Source organism: Lagopus leucura, unplaced genomic scaffold (genome assembly GCF_019238085.1).
Source record: "Lagopus leucura isolate 7727_CA_CO unplaced genomic scaffold, USGS_WTPT01 Super-Scaffold_100157, whole genome shotgun sequence".
Taxonomy (NCBI): Eukaryota; Metazoa; Chordata; class Aves; order Galliformes; family Phasianidae; genus Lagopus; species Lagopus leucura.
In genome coordinates this window covers 38,097,326-38,124,455 of record NW_024962334.1, presented here as the reverse complement: position 1 = coordinate 38,124,455, position 27,130 = coordinate 38,097,326, and the positions used below count along the sequence as shown (strand labels likewise).

Below are 27,130 nucleotides of genomic sequence, written 5' to 3'. Positions count from 1 at the left end.
GCTCACAGCTGCACCAACAGACACCACTGGCAGGATCTGCTTCCCAGCACTGCGCTGTGAGGACTAAGACAGGGCATGAGGCGAGGGATTCCTGGCAAGAGTGTTGCTCACCCTACAAACAATGCAGGTCCAAAAGGCCAAGCTGTCGCCTAGCCAGCCCTGCCAGCCCACAGTCAGCAGTGCCTTCATCATCCTCACAGCCATTTAGAAGCACTCTAGAAAACAATCTTCGGTCCCTTTGCTTTCAGAGACAGTAATAAATGTGACTGGTTTCTTACTGCCAATGCTCTCAATGCTTTATGACATACCTGCTAGACATAATCCATCAATATGAAGTGCAGGCTGTCACAAGCCATAGCACAGACAAGCCTCATTATGACTAAATTAGCCATCAGTGCTATGTGACAACCTCCCTGCTATTACCTTCAGAGCAGCACACGGTCAGGGGAGAAAAAATGCAATGCAGGCAGCTCCTTCTGCACAAATGGAGAAAGCAGCACTTCAATGCATGGGCTGGATAGGGAAGATTAATGATTGCATTTGAAACTGATAAATTACTTAAAGGAATAAAAGGTTAGGAAATAAAAATATAATTCACCACTCTGGCAGTGGTTATATTGAGGAGTCAGAGCAGGAAAGCGAGAAAGCACAGTGCCCAAGAACCACTGACAGTGTTATTTTGATGAGCACTGAGTTCTTAAGAAAAAAAAAAATGAAGTGGAAATTGCCAGGGCATCTGTATACACAGCATGTAATATAATGCATTTTAAAGCCACAATAAAATCTACATAGTAGCTGAAAGTGGTGATAAGTACATTTAGATAAAACTTACATTCAGCTCTGAGAATAATTAAACGTTAAAGGCAATATATCTACTGATGCACACTGAGGTTGAATGTCTCAGTGAGTTCTAAGGGTAAACTCCTCAATTCAGTTTTATTTTGCTACAACAGAGAACAAAAGGGAACATACAAGCATACATGCTGGGATGTGGCTAGTACCAAATTAAAATATTTTATATGGGCAAGATGCTTGCCTGTACTCATTTGAAGATGGCGTTTGCCCAAAATCTTTCTCTATCAAATAAACTGAACTTACATGTAATCTTCTATATTATAAATGTAGCTGTACGCTGGAAAAGTACACAGGGGAAAAGCAGAGGTATTTCCAGTCTCAGCTGATAGAGGGACTTCCTTCACTGAAAACATCAGAACTTGCTATGTCACATGGGAGGGCTTAAGAAAGAACGCATCCAAATATCTGAGCCACACACATAGCTGTGGTGAACTGTGAAATGGTTTGCAGCAAGTCATCTCTGTGCTAAATCCTGGATGGGAAGAACTAGGCTGGGGTGAGTTCTTCATCCAGGCTTCAAGATGTTAAAAATAAAAGAGCAAGACAGACAGTAGATGCTTCCAGTCAGTTCATTCCCCTGCTTTTGCTACTGATCTATTTTACTCTGCCACACAGGTTCAAAAACCTATTCTTAAGGCAGAAATGTAGTAATTTTTAAAACATAAATCAAAATTTCAAGTAATTGATGGAAACAACAAACTAATGATTTGGTTTATTTGGAGAAACAGCACATCCCATAATGTCAATACAAGACAAGAGCCTCTGACTCCTGTGACATGTAACAACGTGTTTAATAATGCACCGTCTGTCTGCAGGCTCGCTCAAAATCGTTGCAAACCAATTAGTGGCACGGTTCTGTTTCAGGAACGGAGTTAGCATGGCTTGTAAACCCTGTAGCTTTTTTTTTCCCCAATGGTAACTTAACATCATACTCATCTCCAAACCTAACGCTACTTCAAAGCCGGTGCCTGCTCAGACCTATGGAAATGGCAAAAACTCTGCTCAGCAACTGTATGGTTCATGAAATCCTACATCTTAATTAAAGTGAGAAAAAAACTGGAAGTGGGTATGGAGTCATGGTGAAAAATGAAGTTACAGCACATCTGTTATTATCTGGAACTTAATAGTTACAAAGCAAGCGAGCAACTGGAAGCATCCTGTTTTAGATGTATTCCAACATAACAACTCACCCATTCTAATGCACATTAAGAGAAATAAGACACTAAATATGGGCTCTAAGAATAAAAGTGTCTTTAGATTGCCTAGCTCATAAGTGTAACTTACATGCAGATGTTTCACAAATCAAGAAACTACACAAATCCGTGTTATTCACAACAGAACACGTTCTGAATTCTTTTAAAGGATGTTTTTCTTTATGATTTTTTAAGGTGATATTTATTTTCCTGAGCCCTGACAATATTTGCCTAAGGACAGTACGTAAAGAACAGACTACACTGGAGAAGAAATGAAGAAAAAGAACCAACAGTAACAAAAAGGTGCAGTAGTTAAAGAAAAAAATACGTTTTCTTTCCAAGTGTTTTCCAAGATTGCAACCTCTCAAACTACCAAACACCTTCAGATGTGCGCTCTCTCTTCAGTTTTCCATATATGACAGTTTTTCATAAACACTGAACATACAAGTCCATTTAGAACTCGTTTCTTCAGTAAAGTTTGTCATTTGTTCTTTCACTTCAGCAGAGAAGGAGAAGGGAAGCTGGGGAAGCACGGGTGACATTTGATCTCTAATACTCTATCATGGACTTTAATGACTGTGAGGCACAAGACTCCCAGTGCTCTGCAGCCACACATCCGTAACAGCTTCATGCTGTTGCTCTTGCAGACTTCTCTGAACATACCAAAAACATTACGAAGCCAACATTCATGCTAAGTACCCACCACAAGCAGGAAGAATTGCTGTATTGACATAGTTTCTTTCATCCTGGTTTGAAACCATGTGAGATCCAACGATAACAAGAACACAGAAGGCAGCGTTTGTCACTGCTCTTAGCTGCGTTTTGACATCTGTTTCACAGCTCTTGGAAAGCCCACTGCCATTAATCTGTCATGAGAAAGGACAGGAGGAAAAATTCCCAGGCTTCAGAGGGCATCACGGAAATTTTCTGGCTGACTGTTCATTGAGAGTGAACTGTAACAGCCAAATTATGTCACCATGAATGGACGGAAGATGCTGTAATTCTATTCTTCCTTTTGTCTTAATGGAGTTATTTATGTTGCAATTCTAGAGGCAGACCACTTACCAATTCCTTTAGCAGCCACCTGGCATAAAGAAACAGCACACTGAGAAGAGAAGGTGACGTCCCGGTCCTGCTCAGCAGAAGCAGCTCTGTGCTTCCCTGACTTCACCTTCCAATCTCTATACAAAGGAAGTTTGCACTCCTGGCTCCAGCTGCACATTCGTATTTAAATAGATCCTACCAACCAACCAAAAGGTTCATTATCAAATCTAGCTATAAGTAAGGCAAATCAAAACCTCATATGAGATAGAGCTTTCGATGATGTAAAAGCACAGCCTTCATAGTATTCATACATTTAAAAAAATGAGAACAAAAAATATTTGCCTTTCATTATCATTAAAGCATGAAGAGCTGTTTCAAAGCCAAATACTTTCCTATGACTGGCATCCTACATCAAAGCATGCTGCTCATACACAACAGTATAATAATATATTTAATATAGTTAAACCTTTAATAACTGGCCTTCTTTTACTTAAAAGATTAGCTTCAAGCACTCACGCTTAAAAGCATGGATCTCAATTTATAGGTCAAGTTTCCAAAGAATCTCCTCTCACACACAAGCAAAAGTGACACTGCAAACAGATACAGCATCTGACAACAGAAACTTGTGGAAAAAGAAGGAATGAAAACAGGAAGAGAATGAAAACTTAAAAACAAACAAAAAAACAACAGCAAAGGAAAAAAACCACAAACCAACCCACAACCTTGAATTAATCCATGGTAATTTATGGGAGATTTTAAAACCTAAGTGGGTTTTCTGTGGTTTTTTTGTTTTGTTTTGTTTTGTTTTTTTTTTTTGGTAGGATATTAACATTGCATGCAGGTTGTATTTGCTACTTTGAGGAGTAAAAAGAAAGACCTCACCAAACTGCAGCTTTGCAACCCACCTTATGAGCTACTAGCCTCAAATTTTATGGATACAAAAGTAGATGTTAGGAACACAACTTGTAGAGAGAAGAACTATCTGTGATCAGTAAGGATGCTGATGCTTACTTTGCAACAATGAGCATAGGAACACAGCGGTCAGCCACTGGAATGTAAGGAACATTGGACCTAGCTGCTCTGGATTAAGTCAGTAATCAAAAAGCCCAATATCACTGAATATCATTGATTCATATGGTATGAGCTGCGTGGGTTGAACGCTATTTCACTTCTGAGATTCAGCTGTGAAGCCTGAAATAGAGTAAGCACAGTGGTTTTTTTTTTCAGCACACCACTAAAAGCCGTTTAATTTTACGTGAGGCAGCCGACCTCCTGGTGGGCCACGGGAGAAGAACACTGCATCTCTCTGAACAAGATGTGAGAAAAACAACAGCAACAAAGCTCTGACAATGTTACAGCACAACTGAGACTTGTAGAGAACGTACATCGCCTTAGGGACTACAGAAAAATAATTTCATTGACTTGATAATATTTATTATCTAGTTTCATAACGAATGCTGTTTCAGAAGCAGCAGGCATTAAAAGTAAACACCAAAGCCTCTGTTAAAAGGAAAACGATTGTAATGACTATGACTACTTGCAATTATCTCTGTGACTGTACTTAATAGAATTTTTTTCTCAACTGTTCTCATTCAAACTCAGATAACACAACAAAAGCCAGATTTTTGCCTGGTTGCAGCCAAGTTTGTTCAGATTTCCCACTCAAGATGGGGCAGGGATGCTCTCACGTATAGGGATTTACAGGAAACATCTTTTTCCACACAAGAATTAGACATAAGCCAAGGACATAATTGCTGTTTGAAAAGAAAAAGATGTTACAGAGACCTGAACTCATTATTCTCATGCTTTGTTTTTGAAGAATATCCATCATAGGAAAGCAAGCTTTCCTGCTTTTTAATTATCCATTTACAATTTGAGTTTAATCGGTTTTGATGAAGACTGATTAAAAAAAGAATGAACAGAGCCAACACTACAAAAGACTCTACCTGTAAGAAGTTATGATTCTAATTGCTACTGAAAGGCCATAACATTTTTGAGCAGCACTCTTTCCACATCATCTTGTAAATGTAAGCTGGAAACAGGAGAAATGCATTTTCTTAAGAAACTGACTTCATACTTTCCAGCAAAGTTTAGTAAAAACACTGTAGGAGTCTAAATCAAATTGTAGGCCTGCTTGAGAAATGCCTGTAAATATAATCAAGTTATACAAAGGCAAAGAAATGCCCCAAAATCTGGTTGTGTTTATGTGTTTATAGAAAGTCAGTTCAGAACTAAGCTGTTAATCCTGCAGTTGGCATTAGTAAACTGTCAAACGTCAGCCCACTAAACCTTTCTTTATATCTCTTGTTCAGAGAAGCCCTAACTACTCACTGGGAACCAACAGGTGCTTCAAGTACAAGGCTCTTTCAGAAACTTCAGCTTTACACAGGAAATGAAGCAGACTGAAAGCGAGGTACACCATAACAGTAATCTGAAAATCATCAAGGAACTGTAACAGAAACTCTGATACATGTGCAGCTTACAGACTCACCCTGAAATTGTTCTGCAGGCGCTCCAGTGCAGTGTGAGTGCCTGACTGATCTTTTCCTTCATCACAGCCACACTCAAATATGCACCGTGGTGTAAAATACTATGAGCTTTTCTCCTCCACTTTCACTACAGAATAACAACAGCAGCAAAAACTGTAAGCCAAAGCGTGACAAGCCACCTTGGTTTACTTTTCTGCCTTCCTATTTTTGCACAGAAGAACGTGCCCAAACACATCCACTGGTGCTGTGGTAGGTTGGGCCAGGAAGGTCCTCACTGGGACAGCCAGCCCTCTGGGAGATGCAAATTTAAAGCAAAAGCTCTCCTGACTATTAAAAGTCTGTGGCAGCCTGGTGATAAGATCAGCTAGGAGATCCAGAGGTCCTTATCCTCCCTCCTATCTCCTTTATTTCATACTAAAATCTATCAACATAAAAATTCCAGGTTCAGGAGTCTCCATGGACACAACAAAAACTAGAGATGAGGAAAGCCAGCTGCCCATTACGGTCCTCCTGCTACTCACAGCTGTAGCTGGCTATTTTACTTCTGCTCAGCATCTCGAAAAAACCTTGCTGCACATTTAGAGGACAAGATGGAAAAAAAAAATATCAAAAAAATATCACATAACAGGCACTGCTTCCTACTGTGTGTACTGCAGGGATACAGACAAAAGAAGCCAACCAGATAACGAAGTGTTAATGACCAGCGTGCTTTCCTTGTCTTTTCAACCCAGGTCTCTTTCCCAGCACAGCCCCTGATTAGTGATCATTCATTTCACCAAAAGCCACCTGGGAATTCTGGCCCTCCTCCAGCAACCTCTGGCACAGACTTAACAGCTGCATAGCAGCATCCTCCCTACGTTTATTGTCTTCCCACAGGACCAGTCCTCCTCATCTCTCCCCATCCACAGTCCTCCACTCACGTCCTGCACCTCTACTGCTGCAGTGCTGCTTTCACCACAAGAATTACCCCATTAGCACATGGCTCTGGCTGTAGGATTGTAATCTGATCTACTAATTTCTGTCAACTCAAGCTGAAAGAGCAATAGTCATTAAAGAACAAAATAAAATCAGTGCATGGAAAGTTTTGACTTCCACCTGTATGCCTTGTCAGGTCATCAGCTGTTTGCTGCCTTATCCTGATAAGAGGAAAAAGCTGTTAATTCATTGCTAGCAATGAGTGTAACCACAGAACCAAAGGACAGAAGAGAAAGGCAAGGAGGGATGGGCACTTCAGACACAGAAATCCAAGCTGCAATCTTACAAATAAACACACACAAAAAGTTTTATTTTTATTTCCTTCAACATGATCTAGTGCTGAAATGGTATACAAAAAACAGAGGAAGGACAAACTGAAATACTGTAAATATATGACAAACTGAAACTTGTAAATGTAAGATAGCCAGAGTCTGATCAATACTTGGCTTCATTTCACTTGAAAAGACAAACTTCAGCACAGGGAAGAGCAAACACACGGACGGGTGCATGCAAAATGGTTGCACGCTTGAACACACTACAGCAGGAAAACTGCAAACACCTCCTTTTGGCAAATGCCTTTCCACCTACTTTCCACTTATAATGAGGCAATATATCCCAAGTGTATGGCCCTGGGCACCTGTTACCAAAAGTTCGCCTCTAACAAGTCTCCAAGGTTTGCATTAGTATTCAGTACATACCTAAATAAGAAGATTAGAAGAGGGCTTGCTCAAGCTATAAGCCCACTTTGGTTAGGCATGCTTGATCAGCCAGGTACAAACATGAAGTTCTTCTCTCTTGTCACAACGATTCAGCCAAGGGAAGCATGACCAGGAAGTTAAAATTTAATGGCACTGTCCCTGCAGTATTATAATGAACACTTTTTTTTACAAAATATGATATTGAAAATAAAGCTAAAATGCACAAAATTTGGGAGAGGGGTTTTCTGGGGATCAGCAGACAGAAGAGAGATACTTATCAAAAGCCTTTTTGTATTAAACTTCTTACAGAAAGAAAATAAGCATTTACACAACCAGAAAATATTTTTTATCTAGTTCTTCCCCACTTGTATAAACTGGTAGAAATTCAACACCCATAAAGAGGCTTGAATTGGGTCACTTTCCTCCCAGCTTTACTAGACATGGGAAATGGATCCTAGCTTCAAATTGCTCATTCTTATAAATCAAAATATTCATGGTAACATTAGACAATAAACTTTTGCAGAGATCTCCAGTGGTAACTCCTGCCCTCCAATTATGCAGCACTCCTGTCTTCAGAACATAGAGTGACTTGGTGACAGAAACTTCAGCTAAAAGACGGCAATGTAAATGTGATTCAAAATCACAATTCAAAGGTACTCCTAGGGCATCAGTTACATTTCAGTGCAATGGCAACAGAATAGGGGCAGGCTTTTCACTGATTTATTTTTTTATTTTTTTATTTTTTATTTTTTTTACTTCAATGACTTTTCAAACAGGAAAAAAAGAGAACATTCCCATGAACCCAATCAGTTCAGAGAATGCTGTGTTTTATTCTGAGCACAACTAAATGAGTAAATACGTATATCAGAGCAATGTAATTTGACTACAGGCATCAGGCATGGAACCACATCTCAGTTCCAAATCGCTGTGTACACAAACTACAACCAGTATTTCTCCACAGAGGTGCAGCACAACATTCCTGTGTGCAGAAACACCACATCTGAGGAACTCGGGGCACACAATTCCTGCATATCATGTGGCCTTCACAACTACATATTCATACAGGCTGAAAACCTGCAGGGACTTTGCCAGGTACTTAGATAAGGGGAGCCAGAGGTAAACCACAGGCAGACATGCACTGTCCCATCAGGCCTGACAGAACCTGGCAGAGGTGAGTTATGCAGTCCTGATCTATAGAAACCAATAACCAAATAAATAAAAAGAAAAAAAAAAAAAAAACAAATCAAAACAGCCCACAACAACAAAATAAAGTCCTCTAACCTGAAGAACAAAAGTTTTAGGAAGATTTTAAAAAGCACCATTAAATTCATTACTGTCAGGGAAGACAAAACGCTACACTTGTCTTGTGCAAGAAATTCAATTCCTCTTTATCTGAGAGCTAAATGCATGCCAGAAATTGTTTATTCACACTGTTAGGCAAGAGTCTTGCTTTACAACACAGAGCTCACCCTTTACTAATTATCCAGTCACCTCCCCAAAAAGATAACGACAGGTATATGGTTTATTTCTGTTTTATGTGAACTTTAGAACCCATATAGATTCCTTCTGATAAAGACTCAGTCAGACACAGTGAACTCTAAAGGCAAACCCATTTCAAGTCTACTCCCAACTGATTTCCAAAAGTGAAGAAGCAATACTTCAATATTCATAGTGGTAAAGAAGGAGTCAAACCATCTGTTTTTTAACCTGTCGCAACACTGTGACTTCACAGATATACATAAGGGAGTCCTGCTGCCAAGTAACAAAAGCCTACCCAATTCCTCTCAGTCCATGCCAAAGTTCCATTTCTACATTGCCAAGATCTAAAGGCCCACTTTGATCACTGATATTTCTAGGGGCTGAAAAACTTTTATAACTCCAAGAAACAAGACCAACATACACATGGAGGCTGGAAAATTGCCTTACTTCTACAAACTTCAGTGCTGGGAACTCTCCATGGAGTGGCAGATTCTGTGTCCACAGTGTCACTGGCCTCTTATTATACAGCATAGAAATTTCACATATTTCTGAAGTCTAGCCTCATATCAACTGCACGAGAAACATTAGAGTTTCGTATTGGTTACAGGTTTTTTGTGTTGGTTCCATAGAAAACCACTGGCTGGCACAATATTTTTAGAATACAAAAATAAAATGATTATACCCAAAATTTTGCCTACCATCAGCCCATTAACAGCAGACAGAGATAAAACTCTATCAGCCTCCAGACTGCTGCAGCCTCAAATGATATCAGCGACTAACTTTAGTACACACATAAGTAGCTTTGAAAGGAGACAATGTGATGTGAGCCTGCAGATTAAACAGGAAAACCCAAGCCCTTAAAAGGGATTGCATTGTTGAGATAAAAGTGAGGACAAGGTGTCACCAGTTTATCTGGAAATAGCATCAGAATTTGGGACTTTTGGTAATCAGAAAATCTTCAAAATTCTGTAAATAAATTACCTTTCTAAAAAAAATAACGTGTTAAATAATTTCATTACTCAAAGGTTAAGTTCCTACAGAACAGAAGCAAAGATTAGAGCTAGCTAAAACACCCAACGCTTCTCCAAAGGGATTGATGTACAACAGTGACCAGGGTTAACCCTGAAACTTCTCTGTTCTCAGCACTCTGGCACCTCCATTCTGACTGCAGTTCTGCAAGGAAAGGACAATCTCTACATTACAGCAACAAGCAAAGGGCTGAGGCCAGCTTAAGAAAATAATGCAGGCTTGTGTTGCTCTCACCAATATATTGCTCTGTATTCCTTAAAGGGAAATTTTGACTCCTCTTTGTGGATGCCCACTTTGTCAAGCACAAAGCACAACAGAAAAAAAAAATATTAGAACACTGTTTGAAAAAAGGTGGCTCCCTTTATTCTGATTTAAGACCAGCTATAAATGGCAAAAGCACCCGGCCTCTCCTAACTGCGCAGGGACAATTCCCCATTCAAAATTGGTGATATAATGGAACTGCTGCAAATAATTTTTATCTCCGATTACTCATCTTATGAAAACTGAGATTCCCTATTGTAAAACAGTTAATTTACATCACTAGTCAAACGTAGTGACAAACTTTAATAAACAATTATAATTTTAAAAACATACGTATTTGTTAGCTCGGATCAGTTTCTCAATGTAACACAAACACTGTTCATCTCATTTTCTAGCACACTTGCACTTCAAGGTAATGGGTTCGCTTTGTAAATATTAACCTACCTTAACTAAAACATCTAACAAGCCACCTGTAACACTGCAAGGGAGAGAAAGAAGGAGAGAAGAAGCTACACTCGATTTGTTCATAATCTCCCTGAGTTTTGGTTTTTTTTGTACCACTTCGCTCTGCTTTTCTTGGATCCTACAGCTCTCAATACAACATTCTGCTGTGTATAAACAAGCAGAAGCCTCAAGCCATGCTTATTAAAACCATGCAGAGAAAGATCTTAATCTGATAATACGATTGTAACATTAGCATAAAACCCTAAATTAGCAACACATATACGTAAATAGGCATAGGAAAGGACTGGCACTGTTACTGGGATTACTCAGATTAACAAAATATAAGAAAGAGCATGCTATAGAGCATCTTGATGTTATCAGCAAACAGTGAATTTACTCTGGACAGAAAGAAATTTTTCACATAGCAACAGAGGAAAGAAGAGCAGAAAATAGCCAAGAGGGCTCTAAAGAAACACTTGAAATGGAAAATGTTGGAAGTATATTAGCAGGGTATCCATTTTATTAAGAAGCTTCTGAAAATTTATTCATTTCAAAATGAGAATATTTAACTATTCAGAGGAAGGAGAAAACACAGATAATCATACAGAAAGCAGACGATTTTTCAACAGCCTACAGGGATTGCTGTGCAGCAATCAGTAAGAGGTAAGGAAGCCCAACCAAAACAGAAAATAAGCAGAGCTTATGAAAAATAGAAAATCTCCTTCTAAGCATAAAAACTAGTAATGAATGTATGAAGAGTATCCTAGTGGCAACACAAATACAACTGGAGTTGCAACTGAAATAGGCTGAAGTCTAATTTAATTCTATTAAATGACAGAAGAGCAGCTTCATAGAGAAAATGGCTACATATCTTGGTTAGCAGATAGTTTTAAAAGAATAAACACAAATCAGAATTAACAAAATTAACATTTGTTTGCAGTTCTTTTTCTTTCATTAGAGCAACATTCTTCCATTCCTTAATAACAAAGTTCAAACAGAAGAAAGAACAGAAATGGTAAACACCAAAAGGACTCGCTCCATCTGCCTGGATAAAGTCTCAGTGCCGGTCACTGAGCAATGCCAGTTAAAAAAACAGCAAGATTAAAGCTGTTAGTGGACTCTGACTGTTCACCAGTAATTAAGTACAGTCACCTCTGAGCAGATACACACCATGTGTTATACGCTGCCCAACAGAGCTGCTGCTGTTGAGCACACCAGAGAGAACAGCAGGCATTCCGTGTGCCGCACCATACACTCACACTGGAGGTACTGTTACTTATTGGCTGTTTTCCACCAACTGCAGACGTAAGAATCTGCATAGCATTGTTTATCATGTGTGTATAAAACTTTTACTACCAGGAAATGAGGAGAAAGGAACATTCAAGATCTCACAGAGGTCACAGGAAGCGGCCAGAAGTAAGCAGTGGCCATTGTATGGGAGAGATGAGAGAATAACAATTATAACACTTAGTGTCTATTGAATTTCATATCCAGACTTTGTCAAGAAGCATTAAGCAACACAGAGCTCTTGCTGCAGTTTCAGGAATGACAAAGGAAGTCTTTAAAACTATGTTATAAGTTTTACTAAAAATAGAGAATATTACAAATCTCAGAATTTAATCTGGATAAGAGGTAGCTTCAAAAATAATGCTAAGGCAACATTTTGTAAGTGTTATGCTCCTACACACACTCCTCATTAGACTTCTAATCAAGGTATGCAAACAGACATTAACAGAAATTACATCTTTTCTTAAACTAACTCAATATTATTGGCATAAGAGGAGAGAGTAAAAGCATTTCCTTGACCAGCACTACAGTCTTTAGCTAAAATATGCAAAAAATATGCTTTAAGAATGTCACCTGTTGACTATGCTGGACCAAATATTTTAAACGCTAATCTTCCTTGAAACGCTCTCTTTGAAAAAGGTTCTTCTGTTCATTTGAAATGAAATGGAACTGAAACATTAATGCCACCCATGTACAAACACTTGGCTGTGGTCTCAGACTGCCATACTTTTTACTCACTGAATATCCACCATGTAAGTAATCACGGTGGGGAGATGGGAAGGGGAGAGTTCCACCTTCCCCCAACATACTACTTCAAGGCACCATCACATTTGATATGCACATCTACTTTAATCCCATGCCTAATCCTCACCTCAACTTCAGTTTCTACTCTGAATTTCCATTACTTCTGAGCACGTAATTTTGGTAATTACTAAAGCTGTCCAAATAATTAAATGCAAAATACGTTTTCTAGAAGAAAATACTTCCTTTTGTCCTGCAGCAGGCATTCCCCCATAGAAAAGCACTGTTCTTTTCAGTGTGCAAGCAATGCTCTCCAATAAATGCAGCAACAGAACCGTATCTGTTAACAGAAATTCACATTTCCGTTTTCTTTTCTGCTTTGCACACTCCTGTAGCTGAGGAATCCCACTTCACTAAGGTAGGACTTAAAGCACTTACTGCATTCCTGCACTCCCATCAAACAGCATTTATGTGCCATGTAGAACTCAATTCATCCTGCAGCACTTTATGCAAAAAAAAAAAAAAAAAAAAAACACACACACACAAAAACACCAACCTACAGAGACCGTAAGCTTGAACCTGTATCTCCCTCCCAATTATGAGGCAAGGTTTGAAGGACTGAAGTTAACTAATTACGTTTTTCAGAAAGCCTATGCCATTTCCATAGCTGGCTCTGGAAAAGTAGACCCCATGCTCTTTTCTTTAAGGCCAAAAGCAAATCCCTGTCTGTAAAGGCATGCAATTTGACTGTATAAGCATTAAAATCACATTTCACACAGAAACTGTAACTTGATTTGTGTGTCCCCCTGAAACTTCTTGGTGCATGAGGACTGTCTTTCAGAACTAGGATTTTTTTTTTTTACTTAAAGAAAACACTGAGCAAACAATAAATAATACGCATTTTTCAACATTCTACTTGACAAAAACTTCTCATGGTGTCCTTTTAAGTCTTAAGCATAGCCTGTGCCCTACAACATTAAGGTATCAAATATCTAAGTATGCCTGCTGCTTCCAAAGCTGTATATTTCTGTAGGACTTCTGCCCTTCTGCCTGGGAAATATAGGAACATAGGAGCACACTCAAAAACAGTTCTATTGACAAACTTACTTCCTAGTATCAGAAGCAAGACAAGAAGACAAGTTTAACATAGAGGTTTATAAACAAGCTTTTTTTTTTTTTTTTCCTGGAGCAGCTACTGCCATCAGCCATCTGGCTTGACCAAATACAGGATTCAGACTGTAGGAATTCTCTGATACAGTCTGATACAGCACTTTCGAACAAGTAGGTAATGCACTTTCAGGAAGAAGGTACAATTCAGTAAAGGCTAATTTTGCACATTTTTTTAATCTTACAAGAATAATCAAATGGTTTGCCTTTCTGCAAGCCATTCTTACATAGGGAATATTTTTGCATACTACAATGCAAGCAAGTGCAGCCAATGCTCCACAGAAAAGAATGTAGGCAGCCCCCTAGTCTGCAAGCAGAAAGGGAGAGAAGAGCAGCTGATAAGCTACCTTCTAAATATACGTTTACAGAGAAAATATTTGAGAATTAAAAACTCCACCCTTTGATAAAACACACAGAGGACTGAAAAGATGAGAAAGGATTTCCACAGCTCAAGGTCGTAACTACTTTCAAAGCAACTATAAAAGAAGATGGCTGAACATCCCCCCAAAAAATAGAAGAAAGTCAAACAGATGGTTTAATGCTAGTTTTGTGTTCAGCAGAATAGTAAAGTTCCTGATCTTGTCTTACATTCATCCCCACCAGCCACTCAAACAAGGACACACCTTGCAAGGCTTATCAGGCATCCCTCAGCGTGTGTCCTTCACACCTTACATACAAGAACAGAAGAAAAGAACAGCTGAAAACAGCTGAAAACACCAGGAGTGGTGGAAGTGAAAAAATGGAGTAAGGATCAGAAACCAGAAAGATGCCTAGTTACTGACTGCTACCATTATATACACACATCCACACAGAGGTACAAAGAAATTAGCAAAGTAAGACTTATGTAGATAACAGCTGTGTTTGTTACACATTCCAGGCAGGAGCCTCTATGCCCTAATGATTTTTACATTCATATAGAATCTGATTTCCTTTACAGAGAGGATTTTGTTGTGGGATTTTTATATACAACACAAATTTTATACAAAAATCTATTCCATAAATCTTACAGCAGTTATTTTACTACAAGAACTAAATTATCTCCTTACCAGGTGTAAATTGGCCAAAAATCTCCATGTCTCTTCTTACAGTTCTGAAGACTGAGGCAGCACTCAGATTTGACATCAAGAGATGCTTCCATCCATCACTTTGGAAAACAGAAAGATTTTCTTAAATGTAGTTCCACTGAGTTCATTTACACTCACTTGCAACAGGTGAGCGTTGGACTCTAAGTGAGTTTTAGAGCTGAGAGAAAGGTATTTGAGCAAAAAAAACCTTAAGGGACGCTGAAATTTCTCCTACAGTCTGTAGGACCAACAAATAAAGCAGTATTTCCCTACCCACTCACCATACATCTTCAAATGTGTTTCAAGGGCTTTTAATCCTCTTACAAATATTACTTGTTGACATGGAGATTGCTTTGCTTCACAGATTTACTTGTAATGCTAGCTTGCAGCATCAAGAAACTGCCTCTAAAAATAAAAGTCTTTTATCACTGGGAAAGAAAAGAATTTCCATTAAGGGAAAAAGGACATATATTAGCTTAAAAATAAATCCTGCTCCCAAGATTCAGATACAGTATTTGCCAGTTTATTTAACATCCAAATCTCCTTCAGCTTTCTTTCTAAATCTCATTAATCCTTTTTGTTTAATTCCATCTTTCTGTAAACAGAGAGCTGAAGACATCTCTTTACTGATGCCTGAGCTTGAAAACAGAAGAAGTCACCCACTATTAACATATTAATAATCATGAGCATGAATACATAGAGAATGCTGTTCATCACAACAATCTTCATTCCTGATTCTCCATTGCTCAATAGGTCAATACTCCACATATACCACAGCAGAGATGATAATGATTTCTTTTAATCCAAGGAATGAAGCTGATTGAAATAATTAACCAACTACAGTGTGTTAGATATGTAAGATACATAGGTATGTGTCTGATGCTAAGGTCTGTATATTACCATAAAGAAAAGGTGACTTATCCCTCCCATCTGTTTTCAGATCTATTAATAAAATACACTTAAACACAAGGTTTTTTTAATGTTGTGAGAAAAAAGAGTTATCGTGACCCAGACTTGAATAACAACTTCACCTGCTGGGATAAGAAAGCTTACTTCTTGCAAAACAATAATCCCTGCCGGGAAGGGTAAACAAAGACAAAAGAGAAGAGAAGGAGCCAATGAAAATACAGTAGGTGAACAAAGAAGGCAGATCCAGACAGTAAGATAAGCAGAGGTTACGCTGTTTAGCCATGACACAAAACTGCTTTCCTGAACCAAGTCTGACGTTCCTCTCAAGCTGTAAGCAAATATTGTCAGACTCTTACTTGAAGAATGCTGTAGAGATCTCTCCAGAGACCAAACAGGCTCCTGGGTCAAAGAATTCGTCAGATTACAGCTAGATGTTACCAGCTCTCTAGAAGACGTCAGCATACGTACACATCTCCTATTATTTTCCACCAGATAGCATAAAAAAGTACCTGAGTTACTTGAGGCAAGAAAACTGCAGCAAGCGGGAGGAAGTTAATAGGGCTATTTATAAATCAGATGCAATATCGTCTCTCTCTCAGCAAGTGCTTTGTGAACAGACAACTGAAATGCTAAGCATCTTGCAGGAACAAGCTCTATGTTCTCAATTATTGTAACAAGCATTGTTCTCACAATTCCCTGGTTAGCAAAGAACTTATCAAAGAGCTTAAATGAATGATAAGAACAAGCTCAGGTGTTCTAATATCATTAAGGATCTAAGGACATAAGGAATACTCTTCCAGTAAACAGTTTACATGCCCTGCTGAAGCTTCACAGTATTGGTGACACATAGCTTCACCCCTGCCAAGGAGTTTACATAGGAAAACACACACACACACACACATGTTCTTATTTGATAAGTTATCTCTAGCAACTTATGTCTGGTTTACATGCATCAAAACTATTTTGCCTAAAAAAACCCCAGAATTTAAATCCCCATGTAATAACTGGCAGTGGAGGTAATCAAGGAGGTCAGCAGCGTCTCTCAAGATCTGTTTCCATTCATTTTTGTTGCATGAATAAGACATGTCAGTTTATACAGCTACAGCAGCATTCAGCAATGTGCTGACTTCACACATGACATCTCCTGTACCCCTACAGGTTTGAGTGGCACAGCATGGTTAGGCTGCAGGAGCCGCTTGTTGGAGATGATGGCACGGCCCACAAGTAGAACACAAGAAACATTCGTGATCGTTTCAGGAAATTTCTATAAATAGCAAAATATAAAAAACAAGAGAGAATGTAGGTAACACAGCTGGAAAGCCTTTCTGACCCAGGGAAACTGTTTTAGCAGGGGGCTGGACTAGATGATCTTCACAGTTCCTTCCCTTTCTTTCACGTGTAGAGCCATGGGCCAAGGAAGTTCACAGGGAAGAAGAGTGCCAGACAAGGGCCACAAGCAGGAGAAAACTTTGCTAATCGTTCCTTTGCAGGACAGAGCTGGGCTGAACCCAGAGCTGGGCACATAGCCACTCAGCACTGTAGCTCTTCCTGTCTCACTGCCCTGCTTGCCATGCAATCCAGTCAGAAGTAGCCACTCGCCATCTCCATGCATGGGAAGCACACCAAATCGACTTCAAGCTCAGAATTCACATATTCCCACTCCCTGAATACAAGGAAAAGCCTTTTGCAGCAACACATCCTGCTTTTCAATTAGGCAATACCAAATCAATCAGTTCTGAGTCCCCAAATGGAAACCAAGGAGATTTCTCATTTACATGAGGAAAGAAGTGCAAAAATATGTAGTTAGAGAAGATTTACATACAGCTGGACAGAACGAAGCATGGGCAGAGTATCAATTACAGACATAGTAATTATCAAGTTTTTTCTTCCGTGAATTGCAAATCTTAATACTACTAAGTCGGTTTTCAGCTTCTTATTTAGAAAAAAAAAGAAAAAAGAAAAAAGCAGTATATATGGATTCCACTACTATTTGGGAAAAAAAAACCCCACATACACAGCTTCATAGCGTATTTTAAGAATTACAACTCATGCACTGCAGTGTATTTCTAATCCCAAACTGCAGAACCAGAACACAGATTAATCACAATGGGCACATTTCCAAAAGTAATGATGAAAACTTTTTATATACAACGTATATATTATGATGAGATCACGCTCAATGCTGCTTTAAAGACAAAGACACAGGGAAGAAATGCAGGCACCTTACTTACATGTGGATAACTTGTGTTGAGCTGAAAGAATGACTACCTTATCTGCCTGGCTATAAAACATGCAGGAATTAGGAATGCTCAGCAAATGTTAAAATGGCAATCTAAAAACTGGGGTCTGAAATCAACACTGAAAGTCATATTGCCATCATAGAATCATCACACAAGCCCAACTCTGGAACACACTGTGCTCACTTCTCACAGCTTGAAAAGCACAGCAAAACAGGAGTCAAATAAAAGGTAATGAGAGTAGAGGCAGGAACTTGTGTGTGTTTTGGCTAAAAAAGGCCACGAAGCACTGGCAGGAGGCAAGCAGTGCAGACTGTCAGAGATGTACAAAGATGGGACGGGAAGAGGACAGAAAAAATCAGACAACCCCACTGAAGCTACAGGGATGGAGAAGAGTAGTGATTGAATCCAAGTATTTTTCAGGTCAAAGTTTCAGATTATATCAGCAACGTGATAAAAAAGAAAGAATACTATCACGAGATCACAGTCAAAGAACTGTAGGGTTGGAAAGGACCTGTGGAGGCCATCTAGTCCAACACTGCAACAAAGCAGGCTCCCTAATATAGGTTGCTACCTAACCCTAGTTGGTATTTCCAAAGAAGTCACGATGGCCAGCTTCGCTTCTTGAGCTTCCTGAAGCTTGACAACAGCCCAGGGACACACTGTGTGCTGTGTTACCTCACAGTCGTCCTGCACCCTATGAAAGAGCGGCCCACTGCTCCCTGGGCCTGCAGGGTTAGTGGAGCTGACTACACACAGCCTGCCTGGACCAGGCCACACAGCAGCTCCGTGGGGCAGCCGCCAGCCCACAGCCTTCCTGCCTCCTGTGACAGGCTTCTGCCAGGCTTTGCATCACACCTCGCTTCAACAGTCACAGTGCCTAAGTCGCTATTAGCACACTATTTTTCTTAGAGGGACAAATAAACCGTTACCCATATGAATCCGTTTTAAGGTAACCCACACAAAATCAGGAGGCAAAAAAACCTACTCTCCTCCCTTTACTGCCCACATCCATGTGTAAAGTCACTGCTATAGAGCTGCAGATTTGCATTCAAAACTCAAAGCACACAGTAAAGGGGGAAAAAAAGATAAACAGCCCACACAGTCAGATATGCAAAAATGTAGAACAGTTGTTCAATTTAAGCTCAGGTTCTCATGTTGTAAGACAATGTTCCACTGTTTGGATTACATAAACTATGATTCAACTATTTGTTATAAAAATAACTGTTTACTATAACTTTTTTTATTTAAGAAATGTGACTTGAGGTAGTGAGCTTACTTTTCACAAAGCATTCATTCCCAGTTAAATGTAACTTGGCAACGTCCCTTTCACTTAAATATACATTTTGCCAAGGGGAAACAAGTTCCTAGACGTAGAATTTACATCACTGCTTATATATGGAATTTTATATGACTTTTTGTTTGCTTTGTCTTTCAAGGTCTGTTTTCCTCCACAGCACAACCAGTCAGATCTCACTGCGCACTGCTTTTATCACAGGTTGGATCTGCAGAACCTCTGCAGTTACAGGAATCCTGCTCTTACCTAAACGCTGGAAAAAAAAAGCACACAGCCCAGTAAAAATAGTTTCCTTCTATGTCTGACACAGAGAGGATAACTGAATATTGTCAGTGCAGAACACCAGACACCACCACAAAGGAATTATTCTAAAAGGAAAGAAGTCATTTAGCCACAGGCAGTGTGATTTGAAAGCTTAAAATACAATTGCATATCCAAACCATTCATCCTCTTACCACATTCACTGATCGAATAAAACGCAAGTGGATTTCTGTCAGGTATCAACAGTCACAAAGAAAACTGTGGAGAATGAAGTGCTGCTGAGAGCCACAGGGACAGGGAGAAGTCAGGTAGGGTGGGCACCGAGCTGACGGCAGAGACGTGCAAAACATCTCAATCCTTAAGCTGGATATTTATCTCGATGGTTATTTTAACATCTGACTGACTACTACTTACCTCTAACACCTACTACATAGAATGACATAGGAAGAAATGTCAAAACACTAATCAGAGGAAAGCTCTGTTACCTTCATTCCAGAATCCCTCAGGAAATATCCATTTCAAATGCAAATAAATCTACGATTGATTATTACTTAATAATCAGTAACATTAGAATTTCTAACCACGTATCTGGACAATTATGTCAAAAGGTTAACTGCATTACCTATTTTAATGGCATTAACAGCAAAGGATTTCAAATTAAATGAAGATCAGCCTCAAGAAAATTTATGAGCTCGGGGGTCTGGGAAGTTTAAGGTTCTGTCTATAGCTGTAGTTGAAACTGATAGAATCTAGAAATAAAATTCTGCCTGATAGGATCTGTTTTGTGCTTTTTTTTTCCTTCCTGAGTATACAGCAAATATTGCACTGAATGGTCAGATAAAATGTTCTGCAATAGCTGATTTACCCTTCTGAATTTTACTGCTTTTGGTTTCAGTTACATAGGTTCATACATTTAATCAATAAAATGAAAATCAGTCTGCTCCTAAGTCCTCAAGAATAAAAAGAAAACAGAACAGCTATTGAGATAGACTACAAACATCCTGATTCTTAACAGGTGTAGGACACACAGGAGGCTGTGCTTCTGCAGCAAGTAAAATGACCAGCTAATCAGAAATTTAAAACTTCCATTAGAATTATCTGTATGTTCTTGATCATAACACCTCTTTTTTTCAGATCTATATGTCACATGTGCTACTTTGAGAAGGATTCTTTGAGAAGGAGGAAGTGCGGCTGTCCAACTGGCAGAGACCACAGCTCACTGAACATAAACGGAACATGATGGTATAACATACAGGCAGCTTTGCTCAAACTAGAAAAACAGATGAGATCTAAAACTCTGAACATCAGCCCAATAGGCAACGGCTCTAATTAATTTCAGATGCTGGAAGACCTACTTCAAGGTCTTTACAATAACTTGCACCATTTTATATAGTATCACAGCTCAAAAAAAAAACAGTTCAGATATGTCTTAAGTGCTTGTAGAGCTTCCTGACCACGTCCAAAGCAGGGAAGCATGTCCCATTCATTAAGTTCAGTACCAGTTACAACCCCCAGACGTTGGATCTTCAAGTAACGCAACCTCCTTTATTGAGAAGAGCAGAAAAGAAGACAGAGAAACTACAGTATAATTAAGTTTAAAGTGGAACTATTCACAAAATTATAAGCACAGACGCATAACAACCACCAGTCGCATCACATGCACAGCCTCAGACTTGTAACTTCCAAATTATCCTTTCCCTAAGAAGTAGTCATACTGCGCTTTCTTGCCTGTATTTCAACACGTTTGCTGATCCAGTATAATTTCTTTATCATGCAGTTATTTCTTTCAATATCTTATAATGCATTCTTTCCAGGAACAAAAGCAGTAATGAAGAAGAATTTGATAAGATGCCATAACACAAATAACAACATAGCAACAAACAGATATCCCTTCTCTGAATACTAATCTGCAGGAATAAAATACATCTCAGAAGCAGTCTTAAGCATGCCAATCATTTGCTAATTTTGGTCCAAAACTCCAAATTAGCATAGGACGCCTGTATCACCCTATTCATGCCATTTGGTGTACCATGGCTTTATCAGAAGTTTCTAGCCATTCAGGCTTATACTCAGGAACAATTTATTGCTCCCACATTTGATGAAATATCAGTGCAATAAAGAAAAGCAGCTATTAGAATATAAACATTAATTTCTGTACCGTTGAAAGTAAATGCTTTCACTTCCAATCCAACGTCTCTGGGATCTCAGTCACAGGTGAGCAAGAATCATTTTTGCAGACTAAGAAACAAACAAGCAAACAGCCTGGAATGCAACTTTTCTTACCTAAAGCTGTGTGTGCACGTTTTTGAAGAAAAATGTGAAGGTGCTGTTGAAGGCTGACTCTTGCATTAAGAATGACACTACAGAGAGCCAGGGCAGACGTTCTTCCCCTCCAAGATGCACAGCTGAGGAGACTTTCCCCAGCTCAAGCTAAGAAGCACTCTGAGTTTCAGCTGTTTCTTCCAGATAAAGCTCAAGAGCTGCTGATGCTCACATTCAACTGGCTGGGGGAGTTCCAATGACCTACAAAGTCTACAATCTTGGTTCCAACAATCTGAGCTGAATAAAACCATTTCTGGATTTTGGTCAACTTCTGCAAAAGGTTTTTAGCTTGGGAAAATATGAAAATACCCCAACCATTCCTTTCAACTATTCTGGACCATTTGCTTTTAAATTTGGATTGTAATGAGGCAAAACTGCTACAGAAGATACACAGGAAATGATAATTACTGCAGTGAATGCAACATCTAAGGATACTGGTAGACATATTCTGCCTAAATAATAAATGGCTAAATTTTAAGCTAACTAACATCTACAATCTCTTCACAAACATTTCAAAGATTTATGGCACGTTCATTAGATACTCTGCGTAATGAAGCAAAAAGACCACCCCATATTCAGAATGCACATGGACAAGTATTTAAAAACTCCAGTTATCCAAGTCCAAAGCAAAATTAAAGAAGCTGAAGTAATTCAATTCGGTTCTATGTAGCAAGTTCAGAGAAAGGCTATTTATTGCTTATACTTCCAGTCTGTAAAATGCACTTCGTTCTTGCAAAGCCATTACACGAGGAAGATATTTAGACTATGACTGATCTGTAGCTGACCAACAAGACATGAACAGCTACTACAGTGCCAGGTACCCCTTCGCCTTCCAACCTCCCACTATGCTGCAGGGAACAGACAGCAAGTAACATTCACACTATGTTGTTTAATGAGTTCAGCAAACAGCATCTTATAAGTTTCAGAAAGCAGTGGCCCACCATACATGGGTGTCAGACGGGCTGGCTCTTGAGCAAGGCCTGAAGTTGCAGTAAATACACCCTTCAATGCAAAAAAACCTTCACTAAGAACATAAAACTAGGTAAAACAGTTATAACTGTAGAGTGGAGAGGTTCTGTTCCATTTCTTTTTAGAAGATTTATTCTTAATGCATGCAAAATCTAAGGAGAAAAAAAATACCTCAAAATACAGCAGTCCTTACATTTTCAGAGACATATAAGTTTAAGCCACGCCATTCTACTTCAGGTTTCAGTTCGCTCAACCAACACTGATAGCCTTTTGTAACTCACTTTCAAAGTAAGCCTTCATCAGATGGCAGTTCACTGATAACATTGATTAGGAGTAAGTTCAGATATTATGAGCCTTAGCACATGTGCATCCGAAACTTTCTACAGCTAATAGTAAAATACTTCATAAAGGGTGTAAGTTAACTGATTCAAAATGTGGACGTGAGGTTTTATGAAGGCTTTGTACATGATGGGTTCCCCTTCTTGAGGAGCTGGGAACACCACGATAAACAAATGAAGATGAAAGTGGAAGTAAAAAAGCAAGCTATGAGATATGCATCACCACCAGCATGTGGTACAGGACTACGTTTGATGATGTAGGCCACAGCAGGCTCTACTTCTAACCTTTTAATGCATGAGATTTTTTAATGCACAGTATTATATTTGCATACATGCATATATAACAATATATGACCTCTGGAGAGTGCAAGCCACCCTGCTGAAAAGCACACTGTCACTTCTGTGAAGGAATTCCCTTCCAGCAAACTTGAGGGACATTAAAACTCGCCTGTATTTTGCTAAAATCTCATTACTTTTAAAACTCAGCAAACAGAGATATGCAAATACTAACTAATCTAATTCCAGGGATTCCCATAAACCACTTTCAAAAAAGAAAAATATGCATATGAACAAATAAAGAGCTTTTAAAAAGCAGGCCAGTCCTTGGAGTCTGCAGTATGCAGGAAAAATTACCATGACTGGCACATGATGAGACGGGCTGAGCAGGGCTATCAGCAGTGCACAGTCACACAGGATGACACTATCTGAGCTAGGATGACAAATGACCGAGCAACATGAGCAGTTTACAAAGAGGAAAAAAATCATGTATTTTTTAGGTGGAAGGGATTAACCATTAACAAACTTCTCTTCAAGAGGCCTAGGAGCTCTCCATCCCGTCTGTATGTCAAGAGCAGCCTTTTGGACACTTGAATTGTGAGGCAGCAGCTTCGCTTCACATCATCCTACTTGTGATAAAACATCCCCTTTGTCCTTTCCCCACAGCTCCTTATGCCTTGTTGGCTAAAGAGCAGAGCTAGGAATGTTGAGTTTACTGCCAGAATCTTCTTGAAGCAACTTTTTTAAATGTGAAGCACTGAAGAATAACACAGCTCCCCCTTAGCAATAAATCATCAAAAAGAGACAGTAATCAAGAGAGGGTAACCTCTGAACTGTTTGTTACAATTTTCCACCTGCACTGTCTACTAAAAGAAAGGTCAAAGTCGGGTATTCTGTACAAAAAACCATCCCAGTGAGTACACAATATTGAGAGAGCCAGCTATGCATATGTGGAGTCTTAAGTCAGTTAATTAACTTCTTGTACATTTATAGGACCAAAAAAAAAATCAAACTACTCAAGCTCCAGTAGAGAGAAATCCACCATTATCATTCTCTGGAATAAATCACTTGTGAAATTCAAACTCTTTCAGCATTCCCTTCTCCTTCAGATATCACCTCACCAACAGTTGTGAAGTATTATAGGATGGAGAACATCTGACTACTGGCACAGAGATCAGACCTTGCTAAAACCTACTGCTAAGGACGTGGAATTTCTCCCAGCACTCTTCAAAAAACTGCTACTGAATTGGGAATGTAGTTGAACCATATGAGGAGCAATCTAAAGGCACGATCTTCAAGGCAAATTTGACAAATATTTATTTATAGAGTAACACTGGCAAACCCCAAACAGTCCCAATTCCACCAGTACCAACATTTCCAGTGTTCACTCTGAGCTGTCACCCTCCCTCTTTTCCTCTCTCTCTCTCTCTCTCTCTCTCTCTCTCTCTCTCTCTCTCTCTCACACACACACACACACACACACACAGCCTGAAGCAAGACTTTCAACAATGAAAAACACCCATCTCTTAACAACTTGGAAACAGCTCACAGGTGACTTAAAGGATTTACAAGTTGCTGTCCTACTCCAGCAGCTTGCCCCCACCCAAAACAAAACAAAAGTTTAACGAATTTTCCTCAACATGAGCCACGTTACCTCAGACATTGCATGCATCACCCCTTGGCTCCCAAAAGCCCCCTCCCAAAGCCATGGCTTGCTGGAGAAAATCTCCACGCTTCCAGAGGAAGGGCAGCAGATCCACAACAAAAGAGCCGTTCTAAGCACAGCATCTCTACGTGGCCTGTGTGTACTGACAGCTGGCGGCCAGCAGGCTCCTCAGCAACTGTTCATGTTGTGCCTCTATTCATACAAAGATAAGAGCAAAGTACAAAAATGAATCCAAAACTGTGTACTCCTGTCAATAGTTAAGGATGGCTTGTCCACTAAAAACATGGCATTTCACAAGCAACAGTCCTAGACACAACAATGAAACAAAACACATAAATACTACAAGAGGCAGCTTGTTAGACCAGGATACAACTCAAGGATTGAAATGCAGAATCACACAATGGTTTGGGGTAGAAGGGACCTTAAAGCTCACCCCATTCCAACCCACTGTCATGGGCAGGGTTTCCACTCAGCATCTCAGGCTGCCCAGAGCCCCATCCAACCTGGCCTTGGGATGGGGCACCCACAGCCCCGTGGGCAGCAGTGCCAGGGCCTCACCACTCCGTCAGTAAAAAATTTCACACCACAGTTTAAAGAGGAGAGATGGCAGACATGGTCCCTGATCCAACAAATGAAACAACCCATAAAGATTGTTATTTTGCCATAATTACTAAGACACAAAAAGTTACCATCTTGAAAGCACACTGCAGCAGGCACACGCGCACTTACTATTTTCCCCTCTGCCCTTCTTCCCACCAAGACAAAACCACATCAAGAACACAGCACAAACCCACACTGATCTGACTACAGGAGCCAGTGGTACCAAAGCAGAACCCCACGCCACCAGGCAGAGACACACACTGCTGTGCTGGACAGCCCTGCGCTGGAAGAATTCATCATTCATGGATCAACAATTGGTTCTTTCATCTCTCTGGCTTCCTCAGACTATTATGTACTCTTTCCATCTCCGATCTCCATTACACTCCCAGTTTTCAGCTGCATGTAGCAAATACATCTGAAAAACGTGCAGAAATTAAAAGAAATAATCTCAACCAGAAAGGGAATCCATCATCACTTGGCCGGTGCCAAGAACTGACTTAACACAAAACTGTGATAAAATCACAGCCACATAAGCTATGAGAAAAATGTGAAGGCAAAGTGAGGCACAGCAGGAGCTCCTTCTGGCTGAACACCAAGGCAGTCCATGGAAACGAACCCCTGACATCAATGACCTCTCACGAAGCAAAGTTTAAGGGCTACATACTTCAGCTAATCAAAAACTAAATCAAAGTATACATTAAGCTGCATCTTTAATATCAAGCTGAGCTCCGATAAGCCAAAAGAACAGCACGTTCCGTCATCCTTGAACCAATGGGAACGCGGTGCTTCTGAGCATCACCGCAGAGGAAAAGAGGGAGAAAGAAAGTCCCGCGGCTCCTCGCAGCGGTGCCCCACGGCGGGAGCACGGGCAGCGGGCAGGAGGCCGCGGGAGCAGCGCTCCGAGCAGGATCGTCCTTCCAGCCCCTACCCTGCGGCGCTCAGGCAGGTGACCGCCCGGCAGGTGACGTGAGCTGCCTGCCAGGAGCGCTGCTCTGGGCCCCGAGCCGGCTGCGAGACGTTGGAGTCAGCCGGGCCTCTACAGCGTGTAAAGATAACGAGCATAACGAATAAGGAGCATGAATAACGAGCACAAATACTGCCGTCTCACGACACCGGGGCAGGCAGGGAGAGCTGCGCCCCGCGGTGATGCGGAGGGGCCGCGCTGCCGCCCGTAGCGCCCGGGGAAGGAAGGGGCGCCCACCGCAGGGAGGGAGAGGCAAAGAGGGGGAGAGGGTGGGAGCTGCCGCCTGCCCTCACCGTCGATGTTCTCCCGGTCGCTGATGTGCTGCAGGTTGCAGCCGGTGTCCTCCCGGCTCAGGTCGGCCTCGGGGCGGTAGGACTCCAGCCGGGAGTGGGCATTCCGGCGCAGCTTGGGGCTGGACGAGACGCAGCAGGAGGTGGTGTTCCCCATCTTCTCGGCCCGGCCCGGCCCGGCCCGGCGGGGAGGAAGCGAGGGGCGGCCGCTCAGCGGGGCCGGCGGGCGGCCATGGGCAGCGGAGCGGACGAGGGGGAGAGGCGGCGGCGGCGGC

At 40.4% G+C, this 27,130-nt stretch overlaps 1 protein-coding gene across 1 annotated transcript in view; it reads right to left on the bottom strand.

Moving 5' to 3' along the window:
• Nucleotides 1-27,051, bottom strand: part of CCNY (cyclin Y) — a 112,889-nt gene extending 85,838 nt beyond the window's left edge. The window contains exon 1 of the mRNA XM_042888873.1: nt 26,859-27,051. Within this exon, the coding sequence (XP_042744807.1) occupies nt 26,859-27,012 (154 nt within the window). The 5' untranslated portion in view covers nt 27,013-27,051. The remainder of the gene's footprint in view (nt 1-26,858) is intronic.
• Nucleotides 27,052-27,130: the final 79 nt, after the last annotated feature.